The 20,279-nt window shown below is 45.6% G+C and overlaps 1 protein-coding gene across 7 annotated transcripts in view; it reads right to left on the reverse strand.

Annotated features, from left to right (window-relative positions):
• Positions 1-804: 804 nt before the first annotated feature.
• SLC14A1 (solute carrier family 14 member 1 (Kidd blood group)) overlaps positions 805-20,279 on the reverse strand; it is a 41,900-nt gene continuing 22,425 nt past the window's right edge. For 4 of the 7 annotated variants that reach the window (XM_029921349.1, XM_029921354.1, XM_029921348.1 and 1 more), the window contains 8 exons: positions 16,155-16,311; positions 15,302-15,491; positions 12,879-13,007; positions 10,983-11,175; positions 7,237-7,384; positions 6,909-7,043; positions 4,289-4,338; positions 805-2,842 (listed from right to left, as the gene is read on the reverse strand). In XM_029921349.1, coding sequence (XP_029777209.1) covers positions 2,666-2,842; positions 4,289-4,338; positions 6,909-7,043; positions 7,237-7,384; positions 10,983-11,175; positions 12,879-13,007; positions 15,302-15,491; positions 16,155-16,290 — 1,158 coding nt within the window. In that variant the 5' untranslated portion in view covers positions 16,291-16,311 and the 3' untranslated portion in view covers positions 805-2,665. Of the gene's footprint in view, positions 2,843-4,288; positions 4,339-6,908; positions 7,044-7,236; positions 7,385-10,982; positions 11,176-12,878; positions 13,008-15,301; positions 15,492-16,154; positions 16,312-20,279 lie in introns of those variants that run through there. The other 3 variants (XM_029921351.1, XM_029921353.1, XM_029921352.1) reach the window with 2 other exon arrangements.

The raw sequence follows: 20,279 nt of genomic DNA on the forward strand, positions 1-20,279 counted from the left end.
CTTTGAAAGTTGGAGTGAATTTCCAGTCTTACCATGTTTTCTTTCAAAAGCGCTAACTTACGTGGATGAAGGGAGGTGGGAGAGAAGTCTCCGAAGGAAGGCTTCAGAGACCAGCACCGCTTCACCTTCAGGGGCATCGTTCTGAGAAGTAGCCCCTCACAGAACGCTGCCCCGAGGGCTGCCCAGGCTCAGTCCTGGCGGGGTACCCGGGGCCTGGACAGGATGCCTGGAGCTGCCTGGTGGGATATTCATCTCAAAGTCTTAGGGGCATGCCCTGCACATCTGTGACTGTCCTCAGTAATCCAGCCTCAACCCTGAGTGGAGGGAACAGTGTAGTTGAGAGGAGACCCACATGGATGGGTCTGTATATCTGAGTTGTACGGGGTTTGCTCAGTGACACATCTGGTGCTGTCACCAAGTAGAGGAAAGGAATCAGGAGATCAGCACATCAAAACATAAGCAGATATAAGCAATACACACTTATATTTAGAGAAACAATCACATGCATAATTATCGGTGCTCACTTTGGCAGCACATATACTAAATAGAATTGTCAAATTGGTTTCCATACAACACCCAGTGCTCATCCCAACAAGTGCCGTCCTCCATGCCCATCACCCACTTTCCCCTCTCCCCCACCCCCATCAACCCTCAGTTTGTTCTCAGTATTTAGGAGTCTCTTACGGTTTGCCTCCCTCTTTCTCTAACTTTTTTCTCCCCTTCCCCTCCCTCATGGTCTTCTGTTAAATATACACACACAATAGCTATAAAACATATGACTCTTAAACAAAGTTTACACAAAACTGAGCTGTGAGTATAATTTTATTCATAGTCTTACTAAGAAATTTGTTAAACAGTAGGAAAAGAATACAAGTGATCCCTAAGGAAACTAACAAAATCCTTCATTTCAGGATAACACTTAGTAACAAAAATAGCTTGAAAAAATTAATGCCATTTAAATTAGGCAATGTATAAGGCTTTAGAATGTTCCTATTTACACGCCTGTGTGAGCACACCAGGAGACGGTAGACGGAGCCCAGGCCAGAGCTCTGTGGATGGAGATGGGCCGGAGGCATGTCCCAGGCTCTGGCGCACTCGGCCACCGCCTAGACTCTTCTCTCCTGTTATCTTTGGTTCTGCTTTCTTTTTTGTGTCCTCCTAGTCCCCTCCCCCAAGTCTTATTTCACAAATTCCCTAACAAGGGAGATTTCTGTTCACACGGTGAAAATTTAGTTTTTCCACGTGACTCTATGACAGTTGCAAATTCAGGGTTTCAAACGGCATTGGTCACAGGGTGGTTAAATCAGAACGTTTCTTATCCTGAGAAAAGGAAGAAGTGACGTCTCCCCGAAATATTTGTAGGTTGATTTCTTCTCTTTATTCCTGCAGCAACCTGCATATTTTGCACTGAGCACTGCAAGTCCAAAGGGGGAAAAGCCCTTAGGATTCCATGGTTTCTTGTCTTGAATCCTCCAAAACACGGAATCGATACAGGTTCAGCGGAAGGTAGGGAGTGGCACCTTCCATGGCATCCTCAACGTGTTTAGTTATAGGATGTTTATAGGACTGATAACTTTAAAATTAAAACAAAAACTGTATAACCCTTTACCTGTATGTCTTTTCAGGTTTCTGAGTGAGGATAATGTGAATGTGCAGAAAATAATGGCGTTTTTTTTCATGAAAAAAAAATTTTAAAAAGAAATTTAGCAACTTCCAAGCACCCAGAAACAATCTGACCTTAATTTTCAGGCTTTAAAACACGTAAAACATTCCAAGTGGATTGCAAATTGTGGCTTTAAAGGGCTCTTGGATGCTGATAACTTGGTTCTATGCGTTCCTGGCATTTACAAAATCAACACATGGATTAAAGTGAAAACAGCTATGTCGAATATTTCATAAAAATGTGACTTTTCTTTAATATCTAAGAACTGGTTAAGCCAGGAACTTCTTATTTTACCTCATTAAAAAAAATCCATTCTCATAAGAAAAAGATAATAAACTTTATCTAAAAAATATTTCACCATGTCTAAGAAAAATAACATTCCAGAATAGTTTTGACGGATAAAATCCCTTTCTCTCTCCTACAGCTGTGTCAGCCTGGAAAGAACCCACCGCCGCCGGTAAGAGAAGGCCACCCACACGGGGCAGGAGGCAGGCCACTCTGCCGCAGGCCTGGGGCATGAGCTGAGCACCACTGCCGTCACGCGTAACTTGTATCGATTTCAAGCAAGTCAGACCGCTTATCTGAGACTTCTGGGTTGACTTTGATGTTGTGACCATGCATGGCATTCACTTAAGGCTTAGTTATAGAGCTTAATTTTTAATACTGTTAACATCACGGTAGCCTAACCAAACACCGAGAATATCAATAAATGTCAATCATTAGCTCTAGTCTCACGCCTTCGTTCTGTTGGAGCATTTGACCTTATGAATATATTAGCCTTAGCACCAGCTCCCCACCAGGGCACGCCATCTGGACGCCTCTCTCACCCATTTGGGGATGTTCCTGGAGTCTAAGAGAAAGCTACAAAATGAGCCTAAGAGCAGATCGCCAATGGGTTAGTATGAAAGTCATTACAAGAAGCAAAAAACAGCAGGGGGGAGTCGCCTGGGGCAGCCAGCCAGCCCTTGTGACTGTGACCGTGGCTGTGGGTGGGAGCCGCTCTCACAAAGGGCTTTCAACCATCCTTTTTTTCTTGGCTTGTAGGTAGAAGATGCGGTTTTCTTCAGGATAAGTGACTTTACTGAGGGGCATCCTGTAGATGTTGGCATTCTTCGTGGTCACCAAGAGGAACAGTAGCGTGGCCAAACAGAAGGGCCAGGTACAAGCTGGCAATGCCGCCTGAGGAGGAAGAGACAAGCCACATGCTCCTGAGATCCTGTCACAGAGCACCGCCCCCATCCTGTCAATCAGCCCCAGGGGGTGCATCCCTCCAGTGCTACCCCAGGCTCCACTAATGCTCCAGATGGAGTCCAAGATCCCAGAACATTCAGCAGGTAAATGCCACCATCTGCTTCTTAGGGTGGTCAGGTGCATGTCCACTTTGTCCATCTTTCCCTTCCCCTCATACTATGGCACGGGGCACCCAGAGAGGTCACTTAGCAAGCCACCAGTGGCTCCTGACCCTCGTCACAGCCACAGGGCCCTCTTTGAGGAGTTCCGCCTGTGGTGCTGTCTCCCCTCCCAGTTTCCACCCAGACTAGTCTTGGACTCTACTGTCTTTCCTTCCTTTTGTTCCAGTTCCCAAATAGATTCTATGCTCCTTGAGGGGAGGTCCTTCCTCTGAGCTGTCCTTGGCAACTCATGCAGTTCTGAAAGAGAAGGTCAAGGGCAGGGCAGTGCTGAAAAGGAAGGAGAAAGAGTGGCGGGAGGCACTAAATGGGAGATGATTTTGTCTATTAAATAGTTCAGCTGAGTAGGGGGTGGGGGCGCCGGGGTGGCTCAGCTGGTTAAGCGGCTGACCCGCTCAGGTCTACCTCATGGCTCATGAGTTTGGGCCCCGCATCCGGCTCTATGCTGACAGCTCAGAGCCTGGAGCCTGCTTTGGATTCTGTGTCTCCCTCTTTCTGCCCCTCCTCTGCTCAGTCTCTCCCTCTCAAAAATAAATAAAATATCAAAAAAAATTTTAAATAGCTAGGGGGTGGGCCTGAGTAAGTCTTGCTGATGACTAATGGGGATTTAAGAAAGGACAAGATGTGGGGGGGACCTGGCTCCGTTGGCTAAGCATCCACATCTTGGTTTCAGCTCAGGTCATGGTCCCAGGGGTGTGGGGCTGAGCCCCGAGGTGGGATTCTCTCTCCCTCTCTCTCTGCCCCTCCCCTGCTCTCTCAAAATTTAAAAAAAGACAGGGGTGTGAAAAACTAATGGCTCGACTGAAAACAGAAGCAGAACCATCTGGGTCATTAGCCAGTTATCCTTCCTCTCTCTTTCCTGATTTCTCAACCACCACATGGTCTTGGCTTTCTGTTCGAGTAGAAGATATTCTAAGGTCAATTTCCTGACACTCAGAATATGAACTTGATAAATATGTTATACAACCTAAGTTTCACTTCTTTAGATTAGCAATCTGATAGTTTTAGCAAGCCCGGTGATTGTAGTTTGGACTATAATTCACAACCATGCTACGAGGTGAGTGGGGACAGGCAGGTCCAGGAGATGAGAAAGTAGTGGCTATCACAGCCCTGGATCCTGCACAGGGCACCACCCAGGGGGACCTCAGGAGGGTTTCCAGATCATCAAAAACTGATCAATCATGCTGATGATAATGCAAGATGAAAGCAGACTCACCACAGCCATCATGTGTGACAAGCTGACTCCAAGGTAGGCGGTGAACAGGGCTACAAACAAAGGGGAACGACAATACTTAGCAGGTGCACTTTGCAGTACAGGAAGGACTGCCTTCTGGTATAAATCCCCTGGAAAGGAAACTTTCCGACACCCTGGTTCTAAGTACGAGCTTCGAGTTGGCAGCTCTGGGTTCACAGTCAGACTCCACCACTTAGGAGCTTGGTGGCCTCCCTTCTAAGCCTTCACTTCCTCACCTGCACAACAGAATAGGACTTCCTTTCTCGGGAGATTGGTGCGAACATGAAAGCAGGTAATACTTGGGTTTAGCATGCAGTACGAAGTACTCAATAGGGGCGCCCGACTTTGGCTCCGGTCATGATCTCGTGGTGGATTTGAGCCTTGCATCAGGCTCTTGTGACAGCTCAGAGCCTCTAGCCTGCTTCAGGGTCTGTGTCTCCCTCTCTCTGCCCCGCTTGCCTACTGTCTCTCTCTCTCTCAAAAATAAATATTAAAAAAAATTTAAAAAGTACTCAATAAAGGTAGCTTTTCCGTGGTTACTAGTTTGTTCCTGTTACTGCTGATCCTTAAGGAAAAGGCTTTCCTTGGCAAACAAACTTCCCAGTGACTTTATCTGAGCATGGTTGAACGAAAATGAAAACTAGACTGTTTGAGATAGCATGGCTTCTGTACAATCACACAATTCCCATATTGGGTAGAATTCAGTTAGAAAACATTGTATATAAAAAAAAAAAGATGGTAACACAGAAATCAGTAGAAATTGAACACAAACTTGGGATCTCTCCCCCAACAACATTTTCCCAAATACCATTAAGGTCGGCATACAGGCCAATGAACTAACATGCTATGTTTTTATTTACTCTGAGCGAGCACGAATCTTTAGAGTATAGGTGTGATCTTCAAGTAAAACAACAAAAAGATCTCAAGTAGCTAATCATCAGTTGGAGAGGGAAGGCTCAGGGAAGCCCTCCGATTTCACCAAGGCCGGCTGCACAATGACCTTCATAAACTGGCCACACAGCCACCTGGGCCCCAGCACTCACTGGTAGGCTCGCCCACCATCCACTGCTCCAGAGCAACCAGAAATCACAGTCACGGGGGAAGGGGGGGGGCGTGGTGGCGGGGCAGGAAGTGGGGGGAGGGACTTTGACCCCCATTTCTTTACCCCACACTTCCATCCTTTTATCAATCTTTGGTCTTTTTATCCTGGTCTTTTTGTTCAACAGTGTGCCTTGTTCTTTCACCATCTGAAGTGGCTCCTGCTGGCAAGAAAGGCATGTCTCGGAAAGACCAGCTTCAAACCCCAGCTCTGCCATTTTATCGTACAACATATCCCTGAACTTCGGAATCTGGTTTTATCATTTGTAAAAGGACAAATGGACGATACTCTTTACAGGGAGGAGATGAATCTCACATGCCATCCTGTATTTCCACAAACAGCAGCTGCCAAACCCACCCCTGTCCCCGGGGGATTGAGATACTGCCCTGAGCGTGGTCCACCATTGTAATAGTGGTGTAGATACCTCGGATCGATTAATCTGGTCATAAACGGGCTCTAGACACATATTTTAGAACTAATTGCTGCCCATCCCTCCCCAGTATCACCCAGGGATATCCCCAGTATCCCTACACTGTAACACAGTATCTTAAATACGTTTAGTTTTGTACTGAATTAGGGATGCCAGAGGCTCTGGGTAAATGCGCCTCCACTTTTCAAGGGCCTGAGAAAGCCATTAGCTTTTCAAATCTAAGTCACTTGAGGTGTGTTCCTACCCAAAGGCCTGAATGCTGCCACTGGGAACAGAGTAGTGTAGTGGGTGAAATCAGAGGTTGTTACCAAATGTGGATTCCCGGCTTGAATTTACCCTAATTGACTGGATGCCCTTCAGCGCATCGCTTCACCTCTCTGGGCTCAGAACCCCAGTAGTAAAATGAGAGGAAGGACTGGGGATCTCCAGAACCCTGTCTAGCTTGGACAAGAGGGGTCTGCCTGGGATACGGGGTCACAGCGGATGAACACAGTGGGTCTGAAAATGGTGTCCCTGGAGCACCAGCATCAGAGCCACCTGGCCATTAGAGATGCCATTAGAGACGCCAGCTCCTCCCTCACCTCTAACGAGGAATCAGGGACAGGGAAGGGGGGCAGCCATCTGTCTTTTAACAAGCCTTCCAGGTGATTCTGACATTCCCTGATGTGTGGGAACAGCTGGATTCGTGTGATTCTCAAAGGGCCACATGTAGTCCCACCTGACTCAGCAGAGATGGCTCTGTGTTTAGCAGGACTCATTTTGTTATTGTTTCTTGGGTCAAACGACTAGTATGAAGGACACAGGACGAGTCAAGTTTCTATCCTCAATAAATACATAAGGCAAAATGGTTAACATGGCTCAACAGACACCCTTGTCCTCACAATAACCACAGAAGAGGACCCAGCAGGCTTAATCCTCCCAGAGAGAGGAAGCCACGTGTCCTGCTCACACATGTAGAGAGCCGGGGGCCCCAACTGGAACCCGCACCCCAGTTTCTCACATAGTCCCTTTTTACTGTTCGGGCCGATCCCACCGCCGTGAGCAGCCTGCCCTCCGATGCACAGGATACTCACCACAGGCAAGAGCCAGCAGGTGGGTTTGCCAGGTGAGTGCCATGAACATTCCTCCAATTGCAATGCAGGCCAGAGAGCTGTTGAAACCCCAGAGTCCGAAGTAGATGTTCTCAAACGGCGCTGAAAGACTGAGTCCTGTTAGGCAAGACAGACAGGGTCACAGCTGTGGACAAAAGGCAGCAAACACGCTCTGGAAGGAGGCCAGAGGTGGGGGAAGCACCGAGAACTCCCTCGGTGCCCTGGAAGCAGAGCCCTCGAGAAGGGTCTGGAGCAATGAAGAGGCCCTTGGGGTGTGTGCTCGACGTCCGGGTGCGTGTCGCAGGCTTACCTGCCGCTATCCCCAGCAGCGACCCGATGGCAGCGTGCAGGCACATGAGGGGGGAGGACAGCAGGATGGCGCCCAGGAAGATGCCCCCCGACCACGGGTTGTCGCAGCCGTAGATCTGACCGACACCCACGGGCAGGGATTTCAACAGCTGCAAAGCCATGTAGGAAAGGAAGTCATTGAACCAGCTGAACGGACACCCACAAACACACACAGTGCAATGGTGGAGGGAGCCTGTCTTTTGAGATCAATGTTACTAATTTTTTTTTCATTAAATTTTTTTTTAATTTTAGAGAGAGTGCATGCAAGTGGGGGAGAGGGACACAGGGAGGGAGAGAGAATCTTAAGCAGGTTCCACACTCAGCACAGAGCCTCACACGGGGCTCCAACCAAACCCATGACCTGGGATCATGACCTGAGCCGAAATCAAAAGGCAGATGCTCATCTGACTGGGCCACCCAGGTGCCACAACCCTACTCCCCAGCCCCGACTTTTTAAAAATTCTCCTTGTTTACAGAAAAACCTCACCTTTCTGCTTTATCCTGAAAGATGCATTAATCTACACATGGTGCACTGGTAAAAGCACCTTCCTAGAAGACCCCCTTCACTCAGGGGCTCTGCTGCTGCACTGACTCGTTGGCTTTGGCTACTGCTAAGCTCCCAGGTGGCATCACCGCCATCACTGCCCTCACCATGAGGATCTGCTGCGTCTCCCAGTGAGGATGGCAGGGACCTCGGTGTGCAAGTCTGGGTGCTTTTAACTGTTCATCGGTTCTCCTAATACATCAGTGCACACCGCGGTCAACGAAAGTTCTATTACTCCCTTGCAATTGTGTTGTTAAGGCTAGAGACGCAGGTGAGGTTCCCTTATCCATAATTCAGAAGCAATTATCAGCAAGTTCATGAATCAGGACCCTATTTATGCTTCTGCTGTTAACGAGAATGTGTATTAATTTAAACCAGAATGTCCTTAGCTTATTCCAATTATCAACAACAGCCAGTCAGTCCAAAAAAAACCCCACAAAACTACATGTAAATGTCACAATTCTACTTTCTGGCCAAGGTCTGAATTCAGCTCATGTGTTCACAGAGTGGCAGTTTTCAGGAAGGTACAGGGTTTGATTTAAGCTAACAAATGCTGATAGCATTTTATAGCAACACATCTGGTAGGTCCAGGATAGGCACATTTAGCCACATTAGGTTCCTTTGTGACCAAGGCCATTTACTAAAAGATGCCTTCTCATCTTGCTCCCTCCATCTTCTCTAGGTCCCATGTATACCTTCTGAGCGACCTTGGGGAGGCGGTGACTCTGATACAGACGGCTCTGCTTCCACACTGGGAACTGCCTCTCTCTTCATGCGTTAGGCTGGATCTAATACTGGCTTCCAAACGCTGCATCGGCCCTTGCTCAGCGCATGGGACCATGCTGTGAGTTTGAGACGATCCTGAGATAGACCTTAAGTTTTCCAGCCCACACTGGATCTTCACATCTACACTAAATCATTTCCTATTTCTCTGGAACTGTGTCTAGAACTTGACACGGTCAAAGACTACGTAGGCTTTCATCTCAGAACTGGACAGCAGAATCATCCCTCAGGTGGCCAGGGAGGCGGATGAGATGGGAAATAAGGGTGCTGATGTTGGGGTGGCCATTCATAGTGACAAGAGCAAGACAGACCCTTACCTCCACAGACCAGCACTGTCCAACAGGACTTCACAGAGGTGGAATATTCCGTATGTGTGCTGTCCAATGCGGGTGCCTACTGAGCACCTGAAATGTGGCTAGTGATGCTAAGAAACTGAATTTTTAATTTTGTTTAATTGCAATGAATTTCACATTTAAAATAACCATGTGGGGCTATAAATATTGGACAGAGAAATGTTAGAAAGATTAACATTATTTATAATATTTTTTAGGGGGGGTTGAATAAATATTTGATTTTCTTTCTGAGTTATTTCCAAATGTTCCCATTTATTTTCTGGGCAAGAATGTACAGAAAAGCCTGCCTGAGCTCCTCAAAGGGGTTTCATAACCTGATAGTGGGAAAGCCACTGTCATAAAAGGTGGTATTTTTCTTCTGATTTCAAGTGTTCTCTTGTTTTCAATAGTCAAGAAACCTTAAGCAGGGTTATTAAATAAACACCAACAGGAAGAGCTGGAATGTGATTTGGGTTAACCAGGTTTTAAATTTATTTTTATTATTTTTTAATGCTTGTTGATTTTTGAGATTGGGGGAGGAGCAGAGAAAAGAAAGAAAGGGAGACAGAGAATCCTAAGCAGGTTCCACTCTGTCAGCACAGAGCTTGATGCGGGGTTCAAACTCACAAACTGTGAGATCATGACCTGAGCCGAAATCAAGAATCGGACCTTAACCAACTGAACCACCCAGGCACCCCTGGGTTAACCAGATTTTTTTAAATGGTGCTCTCTTTGTGCACATCTGTAAAGAGATACATAGAATACATCTTACGATAGTGGTTCTCAAACTCTGGCCCACATCACCATTATTTGAGGAGCTTGTTGCTACAAGCTCCCAAGGCGCCATTCCCAGAGATTAGGATTTAGAGAGTGAGATGGAGCTGTATTGGAATTTAAAAAAGAAAAAAACAATGATTCTAATGCCTACCAAAGCTTGAGAACCACGAATTACTGTATATATTCTATGAGATCTGCCAAATGAAAAAGCAGAATAGAGAGGTTCGGTAATGAGATTTAACAGAAGGAACAAATTCTTTTGATCAGAGGAACCAGATCATGGAGGCCTTACCTCCAGGCTGGAGACCCTGCCTCAAGCGATAGCCTGCAACACACCACCCAAAGTTTGGAACAGAGTCACACTCCGGAGTGGATTTTAGAAAGAGAGGAGGAAAAGTTAGCTTTGAGCAATCATTTAAAAAACCCCTTAGAGGGGCACCTGGGTGGCTCAGTTGGTTATGTGCCAAACTCTTGACTTTGGCTCAGGTCATGGGCTCAGTTGGTGGGTTCAAGCCCCATGTTAGGCTCTGCACTGACAGTGGGGAGTCTGCTTAGGATTCTTTCTCCCCCTCTCTCTGCCCCTCCCCACTCTCTCTCAAAATAAATAAATAAACATTAAAAAGAAAAACCTTAGAACAGGGGTGCCTGGGTGGCTTAGTCAGTTGAGTGTCCAACTTCAGCTCAGGTCATGATCTCATGGTTTGTGAGTTCAAGGCCTACATTAAGCTCTGTGCTGACAGCTCAGAGCCTTGAGCCTGCTTCAGATTCTGTGTCTCCCTCTCTCTCAAAAATAAACGTTAAAAATTTAAAAAAACTCCCTAGAACCTTAGTACAAAGAAAAAAGAGACAAAAAGATAAAACAAGGAAAGAAATAGATGCTTAAATACAGAGGCAAAATGGTGGTTACCAGTGGAGGGACAGGTGAAACAGGTGGAGAGGTTAGTACTCTTATCCCGATGAGCACTGAGTAATGTACAGAATTGCTGAATCGTTCTATTGTACACCTGAAACTAATATAACTGTATGCTAACTATAACATACTATTATATGAGTAGTATATGAATAATATATATGTTATTCAATAGCAATAGTAAACAAGCCCTTAGAGCCCAAGGGTTTGGAGCAGGACAAGTAGCTCACAGGGCAAGATGAAGGCAGAAGAGCCACTCTAGAGCTGAGTCTCCATGAGGCTCTGATGCCCAAGAACGATTACCCAGGAGGACACAGAGTCTTCCAGAGCCAGGCAGGAATGTGGGAAGACAGTTACCTTACCTGCAGAGCACTGAGGTCAGTCCAGGTGACATTGGGAACCTCGGTTACAGGTTTGAACAGTTTGCCTGGGAAGAACGGATTGTAATGTCCCGTGGCCGAAAGGTACATTGACAACGCCATGTTGAAGGGCAGAGTGAAGACAGGGAGGTCCCATTTGCAGAACAAGGAGCTCAGGGCGCTTGAGAAAACTGGACTAATGACAACAGCAACAACCACAGAACAGGATGGAAGAACGTGCATGTGACAAGTCAGTTGACAAACTGAATCTCTACACCATGGAGGGGCTTTGTTTCATGGGCAAATATGTCCCTAAAGTGCTATTTCAGCAAACTTTTCACAGGGGAAGGGGAAAAAAAGAAAACTGAAAAACCAAAACGAAACAAACAAACAAAACAACAAAACACACGTGGAATAAACTCTGTCAGAGAATAACTCTTATACAAGGTCAAAAATGAACACTTCGCTTACTTGGTTTTGAGACATTATACTCTGGGGTTGCTCACAGTGACTTATCGAATCCAGGTTTCCAAAATATTTTTGAAGTATTTTAGACATGAAATAAAATACTATCTCACGGTTAAAGCCCCCCTGTGTAACCCACTCGCTTACATGCCCCGCTCTCCCCACCAGAGGCGACCACCTTCTTGAATTTCTAGATCCTCTTCCTGAGTGTTTAGTACATCTGTTTTTGAAAAAAAGAACTGTCCAAGGGAGGATGTGAGGTGGTGTGGGCTGGTGGAAGATTAGGGTGGGGGTGGAGGCAGTAGCTTTAGCAGTGGGTGACCTGTGGCAAGGAACCACTCCTCCATTTCCTTGTCTGTAGCCTAGGGGACGAGATTAGATGGTCTCGGGGCCTCTTGTGCTCTCCCATGTTGGCCCGTCACTAAGGTCAGAGTTCTAGGTTATGGGAGGGGGTGTGGTGAGCACCTGCAGGGGACACCTCCCGTCCCCTAGCGAGTTCTTCAGAACTGGTTAGAAATTACTTCCTGGACAGGTTGGCTCTGCCGGCAGGTTCTCTCCCACACATCTGTGGGTGCGGTCAGGGTGGGTGGCCCTGCAGACACTGTCCTCAGTGGGCTGCACTCTCATTTATGTGGATATCAGTGTTTTACATTCTAACTATGCCATAAGAAGAAGGAAATGTTTGCTTCCAAAAAAAGAGGGGGTAGTTTAAGAAACTAGTGTGAACGATTTAGGGTTAAAAAAAAAAAGGAGTTAAATTCAGTAAAGAAATGTTCTGAGGCTAGCAGGGGCAGGTGGGTAAGGAGAGTTCATATAGGCACATACATAGAGTGGTTCTCAAAGTGTAGTCCCTGGATGGGCCACGTGGCCAGGCAACTAGTTAGAGATGCACTGGATCCGAAGTCCTGGGGAGGGAGCAGCAGCCTGTGTTTTCACTAGCCTGCAGGTGATCTGGGAGTGCGCCCATTCGAGGGCCACTGGTGTAGGGAGTGGTTCTCAGATTCAGTTCCTAGAAATCCCTGGGAGGCTTTCAAACTCCCGATGCTCAGGCAAGACTCCAGACCAGTTCCATCAGAATCTGGGGCAGGGGGTGAGGTGTGTGTGGAGGGTCACACACATCAGTGTGGTTTTGATCCCTTCTGTTTCCAGTAGACCTAACCTGAATCTAAATTTTAAAAATTATTTTTCTGAAAATTGTGTGTGTGTGTATATTTATATCATAAAATTTACCATTTTAACCATTTTAAAGTGTGCAGGTCTCTTGCATCAAGTCCATTCACACTGTTGTATAACCATCACTGCTGCCCATTCACAGAACATTTTCCACCGTGTAAAACAAACTCTGCACCCATTCAATACTAACTCCCCATTCTCTTTTGGCTCCATCCATGTTTTTTTTTTTTTAAGGCGTTTTGAAAACCAGGTACAACTTACCACGTCATGGACATAGCAGACACAGGGAATAGCAGCCACCAGAAGTAGTTGCCCCTGTCTGAAAAGACAGCCATGAGGATTCCCACCAGGGTGCCGTTGTAGCCCTGGAGCCCGGCGGCGATGGCTGACCTGCGGGCGGGACACAGCGTGGGTGTGGGACAGTTGTTATTTCTTCTGTATCCTTAAGGGCCTCAGAGCTCTTACGTGAAATTTCCTAATTCTGACACTCTTGGTGAGAGGGGTAAGGGTGTCGAATTGTAAATTCACTTTTGTAGTGTCTGTGACCTTATAAACATTAATCTTCCAACTTAGCATACGTGTTCGTCTTCCTGCACTTCCATTTGGTGGTCTCCAAGTATCCATTTTCAAGTTATTGCAATGAAAGACAATTACTTTTCCCGGACAGAGTACTCTGTTTATGTACACATTTAGCACCAAATTCTTTTTGCTTCTCAGCATTTCACCTCACTTCTGAAGGCTGTCCTATCGGTAATTTCCTACTCCTGGCCCAAATGGTTCCCATTTCATAATTGGGTGCTAGAAGTCCTAAGTGAGAAATAGAACAGCTTCTATAGATAAGCCCCAAGGCTGACAAGCCAGGCTTCCGGGACTCTAAGAGCTGACATCTCACACCATGAAGGGCTGAGTTAAAGGATGAGGTCATTGGGCCATCAGGTGCAAAGATGGCGGAGTAGGTGAGGTTAGGTGCAGGGTCTGAAGAAGGGACACCATGCTCCAGTATGGTTTGGGTGGTGTGAGAGCTTCAGCAGGAACAGGAGGTGCCAGCCTAACAGTAAGGTGGTAACACTTACATTCACCTGGGTCAGATCATGAGAGGCGGGACTCTGTCCAGTGTTCTTTGTCACCTGTAACTAATCTATCAGGACATGTAGGAAGTGATGGAGTTTGTACTGGTTTAGCCCCGAAAGTGATACTGTCTTCTAGAATTTGGGACTATACATGAGAACAGTGGACAGCTATGCAAGACTTGTCTTCTTAATAAGGGACTTGGGGATTTGATGCTTGACTGACATTGCTTCAATGGCAACGTCTGCAAGTTGCAGAATGCCATATTTAAGGCAACAGAAGATGTGGATTCACTTAAAACAGATGTGGATGCTATTTTAATGTGGTCCTTTAGGACTGAGGAAAGTAAAAGAGATTTGAGAATCAACACATGTAAATATGGCTTGACTTCTAAACAATACCTGATAAGGAAAATGGGTCATTTTCCACTTAAACAAAACAATGAAGGAATAATTGATATGGCACAGTCTTGGACCACACCTCCAAACTGGATAGACTGTCTCTTGATGTGCATTGGAATAGGATAGAACCTGAGCTCCGGAGAACAAGTCAGGCTCTTTAGATGTGATGGGAAAGTGGAACATTTTCTGATTTTCTTTCTGGTGAGCTCCTTAGGTAATTTATGGTAAGTGTTATAAGAGCTGAGTCATTACAATGACCATCCACTGGTGCCTACGCATTGATCCTGGACACCTAGAAGGCCAGCAGCCTCCCTGATAAAACTGGAAAGTCAGAAGCTGTATTCTTGCATGGTAGGAGTCAGCCTATCACTCCTTCAATGACAGATTAATTTATAAACTACATGCTTTTGAGTTGGGTATGAGATCAAGCACCGAGTTGGGCTCTGTGCTGGCAGTGTGCAGCCTGCTTGGGATTCTCTCTCTCCTCTCTCTGTTCCTTCCCTACTTGCCTGCTCTTTCTCTCTCTCGCTCTCTCACTCTCTCTCTCTCTCTCTCTCTCTCTCTCTTTAGATAAATAAATAAACTTAAAAATGTATGTGCTGTTTTTAACTAACAGTTGAGAAGACACACTAACACTTAAGTCAGAACTTTTTAACTTGGAATTTGTGATTATTCATCTTTCTAGAAATGAGCTAAGCTTTGGACTGTCTATAAAGAATGAATTTGCTAAACTAAGTGTGGAAACAAGATATAATGGAATTAGTAGAATTTTTTTAAGCCCTCAAGACTTTTTAAGAACTCATGCCCAGGAGCACCTGGGTGGCTCAGTTGGTTGAGTGTCCTTGTGGTTCAGTGAGATTGTGAGTTCGAGCCCTGAAAGCCCTGCGTGGGGATCTGTGCTGACCGCTCAGCGCCTGGAGCTGCTTCAGACTCTGTGTCTCCTCTCTCTGCACCTCCCCTGCCCACACTCTGTCTGTCTCTCTCAAAAATAACATTAAAAAAAAAAAACTCATATGCCCAAACAAATGCTGATGATAATTGATTAATCATAAAGAAGAGTGATTTAGTGAATGATTAAAGAGAAATAACCAGGGATATAAGGGATCCCCTGATGTCTGACTCAAGATAAATACAGAGTTCACTGGTGCCCAGAGTCACTGGTCGGCTCCTGCATTCTCAGAAGCAAGAAGAGCAGGCTTGAGTGGACACACCTACCTGTCCTGAGCAAGCAACAGGGCCGTCAGGGTGGAGATCACCGTCCCCACACAGCCATTGAGAGCCCACCAGGGATTCTGGACCAGGAGTCCCACCAGAATCAGGATGCCGCTGATGGGGTTGCTGACGAACACCACCTGGGATATGCCCCGAAGAACCCAGTCTACGAACTGGAGCACCTGCGGCTTGTCTGCAAGAGACGAGACGTGCGGAGCCAGGAATCGACAAGCAAGATTCTCCCTTCCACGCCCGGCGCCCACCCTGAGTAAAATCGTCACTATCCCTCCTGATAAAGGCGGACGAAGTTTTTTCCCTTTAGTGGCACCCAGATCCCCGAATCCCTTCTGTTTCTTTATGCTCCACTCACACAGCCCCGGTCAGAATCTCCACTGCAGAAAGCACTGAATGCACTTACTTACCACGCTCAGTGGTACAGACTCTTCAGTCAAAGAAATGAATTACCAATAATAAAACTTCAGTCTCTAAGTGTTGAAATTATGGGATGGAACCAAGGGCCTTTCTCTGTTATGAGCAGGGCCCTGATCCTGACCACTATATTTCCATAAAAAACATTGGAAGAGGTTAGAAGATAAAAAGTTAGGGGTGTCTGGCAGACTCAGTAGAGCATGCGACTCTTGATCTTGGGGTTGTAAGTTTAAGCCCCATGTTGGGTGTAGAGATTACTTACACATAAAATCTTTAAAAAAAGATGAAAAGTTAAAAACTGGAGAGGAGAGAAATTGATAAAAGGCAAGGGAATATAACTAAAGATATGAGTACAAGAACCAGTGAGCCATTCCCCCCACCCCCAAGCTATCCGTCCCATCAATCCAAGCGATGGAAGCACAGATACCTTTAAGCCAGCTGGCAAACTCTTTCATATCACCAATGACGTAGCCAAGTGCCTTGGGGAGGCGCCGTCTCCTTGGACTTGATGAAACCTGATTTTCACCCTGGTCTGCTTTAGCCATAGTGGGGGTGTTCTCCATGGATATCTCCTCCTCTGTCTCCTTCAGGAAAGGACAGAGCTCATAAACATCCCGAGGCAAAGCACTTCAGACTGGCCAGCAGTGGGCCTCGGTACAGCAATCACAGAGGATGAGTTTAAAAGCCCTTCGTTTGGACCATGACATCTCAGAAGACCAAGAAAGCAGCAGTTTCCTCTTGAAGCACGTCATGGAGATTATTGCCCAACTCCTAATCCCATACCGCTTTTTTCATCATAGCCTTTAATGCTACTATGAGAAGGTTCTGGCCTTGAATTTCATAAGTCCAGTTTCTAGTTCAACAAATATTCATTGGGCACCTAGATCCTGCATCAAGGAGCTCAGTCTAATGGGAAAGATTGAAAAATAGTTAATTTCAACATACTGAGTCAAATAATAATATAGAAAGAGCTAAGACCAAGTACTGAAGCTTCAGCTAAAGGAGCCAGATGTCCAGTCACAAAATGGTGCTCACTAATGCAGACCAAACAGCTACTCCCCAAGAGAAGCAGCCTTTTTTTTTTTAATTAAAAATTTTAATTCCAATATAGTTAAATAAAGTGTAATATTAGTTTCAGATGTACAATCTGGATGGATCTTTTTTTAAACCATTCTGCCACCCTATGGTCTTTTGATTGGAGCAATTAATCCATTTACATTCTAGATAATTATTGATAGTTATGTATTAATTGCCATTTTGTTACTTTTTTATGGTTGTTTTTCTTTCCCTTTCTTCTCTTGCTCTCTTCTCTCATGATTACTTGACTTTATATAATTGAATTCCTTTTTCCTTAATTTTTGCCTATTACTGGTTTTTGATTTGTGGTTATCATTCAATTTATATATAACATCTTGTGCATATAAATCTATATTGTCATTAGGTCATTCAAGTTTGAACCTATTCTTTATTCCACTTGCCCTTACATTTAGGTATATGGTGTCATATTTTACATCCTTTTATTTTGTGAGTACTTTGGCTGAGTTTTACAGATATGCTTATTTTTACTGCTTTTGTGATTCCTACTTTCCTTACTCTTGCTTGTGGTCTTTGGTTTTTACTCACAGAGTCTCCTATTTTAACATTTCTTCTAGGTCTGGTTTAATGCTCATGAATTTCTTTAACTTTTATTTGTCTGGGAAGCTCTTTATCGCTCCTATTCTGAATGACAGCCTTGCTGGATAGTGTTCTTGGCTGCGGATTTTTGTCCTTTCAGCATTTTGAATATATCATGCCACTTTGTTCAGGCCTCCAAAGTTTTTGTTGAAAAAAATCAGCTGATAGCCTTATGGGGCTTCCCTTATATGTGTTTTCTTTTCTCTTGGTGCTTTTAAAATTCTAACACTACTTTTTGCCATTGTAATGACTATGTGTCTTTGTAGGGACCTCCTTGGGTTGATTTTGTCAGAGGCTCTCTGTGCCTCCTGAATCTGGATTTGTTTTCTTCTCCAGATTTGGAAAATTTTCAGCTATTATTTCTTCAAATAAATTTTCTATCCCCCTTACCTTCTCTTCTTCTGGATGCTTATAATGTAAATGGTATTGCCTTCGATGGTGTTGCTGTTCTCATTCTGTATCATTTCCCCCTCTTACCTGCTTAGCTTGATAGCTCTGCTTTCCTGTCTTCTAGGTCACTGATTCACTCTGCTTCCTTTAGACTGCTTTTTATTCCATATAGTGTATTTTTAATTTCATTTATTGTGTTCTTGATCTCTGATTGGTTTTTTCTATCAGCATTAAGGGTCTCACTGTTGTCCTTCACTCTGTCCTCCATTCCAGTGAGTATCTTTATGATCATTGCTTTAAATTCTCTATCAGGCATATTACTTATCTCCATTTTGCTTCGATCTTTTGCCGTGATTTTGTCCTGTTCTTTCATTTGGGACATATTCTGGTCTCCTCATTTTGTCTGTCTCAGCATCTATTTCTCTGTGTTAGGAAAGTCAGCTACGTCTCCTGCACTGGAAAGTAATGGCCTCACGAAGAAGAGATCCTGTAGTGCCCTCCAGTGCAGAGTCCCCTGTTCACAAGAACCTGGAACTCCAGAGGGTCCTCAAAGTGTGTTGTGTGGACCCAGCTTTTGTGACCGAGTGGATTTTTTCCTTCAGTCCAGTCGTCTGCTGTGACTTTCTTTGCCTGTTGTGGCCAGGGTTTGGTCTGTGTGGTATTAGTGGGCCAGTCTGAGGACGTCTTGGGCTTGAGTTGAGTCAGACCAGGCATTTGCCAGAGATGCGGTAGCGCCAATCTGCAGAGTGCTTGCTGTCCCTGTGTTGTCCACTGAGAAGCTCTTGTTGGTAGGCAGGGCCTGCAGTCAGATAGAGGTCTTCCCCCAGCCCACCCCTGGGGCTGCAGTCTCACTGGTGTGTATGGTTATCTTTCCCTTTCCCTGGGGCAGGAGTCACTTTGGAGGGGTGGTCAGGAGGGAGCCACCTGTCAGGGCTGCTTGTGTTCTGCCAGGCCTGTGGCACTGCTCTGAATGGGATGCAGCCTAAAGGGGGCCCTGCAGTGTTGGGGCTGAGGCAGGTCTGTCTGCAGCGGGCAGAGCAGTGAGGGAACACTTTTAGCAAGTTAGGTTCCTGCAGGTGGCTGTGTGTTTATGCTGGAGGGCCTGGGAGGGAAGTGGCACCTGCCGGCTCCTTTGTTCCTGGAGGAATCTCCCACTGATCTGTCCCTCCAGGACACGCTTTGAGATGAGTAAATAACTCTCCATCCTGTACCTCTCAAGCATTTTTCAAACTGCTGCTTCTACGCTGTGTTTCCATAGGGCTGTAGGGCAATCTCTTTAAGCACAGGCTTTAGTTTCCTTACTTCCACTCCACTCTCCTAGAGCCAATCCTGCTGATTTTTAAAGTTTCAGATTTTAAGTCCTGCGTGTGGTAAGAACTCATGAAATGCAGCCATCCCTCTGTTTTTCAAAGCCAATTGTTGTGGGGATTTGTCTTCCCTGTGGAGGCTCCCTGTTTCTATCCTCTTTCTGTGTCCTGGACTGCCTCCTGATCATGGACCAACCTATGGGTCCATTTAGCTCCTAACCACATCTTAACCCTTTCTACCCTCTTCCGTGTGGCTTCTTCTCTATGCTTAGCTGTGGTGTTTGCTTCTGCCCATCTTTGGGTTGTTTCTGGGTTATTTACAATGAAGTGAATGTTATCTAGTTGTATCCATGGGACAGGGTGGGTCCTCCTACTCCACCACTTTTCCCAGAAGTCCCAAGCAGCCTTGTAAAATTAAGCTTTTATTTTACAAAAAAACCTGAAAATTGCTGGAGATTTTTATTTTCAAAGGTTTGAAAGGGCAGAATTGTTTACGGAACAGTCTGTGTGTGTGGACACAGCCCAAGCCCCTCACGGACACTCTCCAACTCATAGACTCCCCACATCAGGCAACGGCCTCAGATGTTCTCTATGTCTGCAGTTTGTTATTTAAATGTTGAAAAACAGACAAGGATAATATTCCATAAAGTACAGGAACTGGAAAAGATAAAAGTGAACCAAGTTATTGAAAACCGAAACGGCGTAATCTACGAATCGTGTAGCGTAAGAATGTACAAGCATGACTATAGTAAGCATGCCTCAGGAAAACGCCAACGCGACCACAGTTTGTGTTCACGATGAGACCCTCCACTTCCCAGGATAACTATATGATGGGAAAGCACCAACACCACCAGAATGATACCCTCAGACAAAAATGAGTTGTCACAGTGCCAATGGTAGAGACAACTGAAGAATGTCAATGATGTAATCCCAGAGATAGGCAAAGGGAGAAAGACGATGGCAAGACCACCATGAGCATGCAGGAAATGCCAAGAGCACAGCCAGGTAAGCATGGAGTAGGAACTCATCAAAACTTTCAGATCCCAGAAGGCACAAGTGGAATGTTGAAGCCACAGGCAAGTAAGACATGACCAAGCCGATACCCCAGATCTATGCGGATGAACCGGCTCATCTCTCCCTGTGGCCAGGCTGCGAGGAAGGGGCTCTCACGGCTGTTTCTG

Source organism: Suricata suricatta, chromosome 14 (assembly GCF_006229205.1).
Source record: "Suricata suricatta isolate VVHF042 chromosome 14, meerkat_22Aug2017_6uvM2_HiC, whole genome shotgun sequence".
NCBI classification, from domain to species: domain Eukaryota; kingdom Metazoa; phylum Chordata; class Mammalia; order Carnivora; family Herpestidae; genus Suricata; species Suricata suricatta.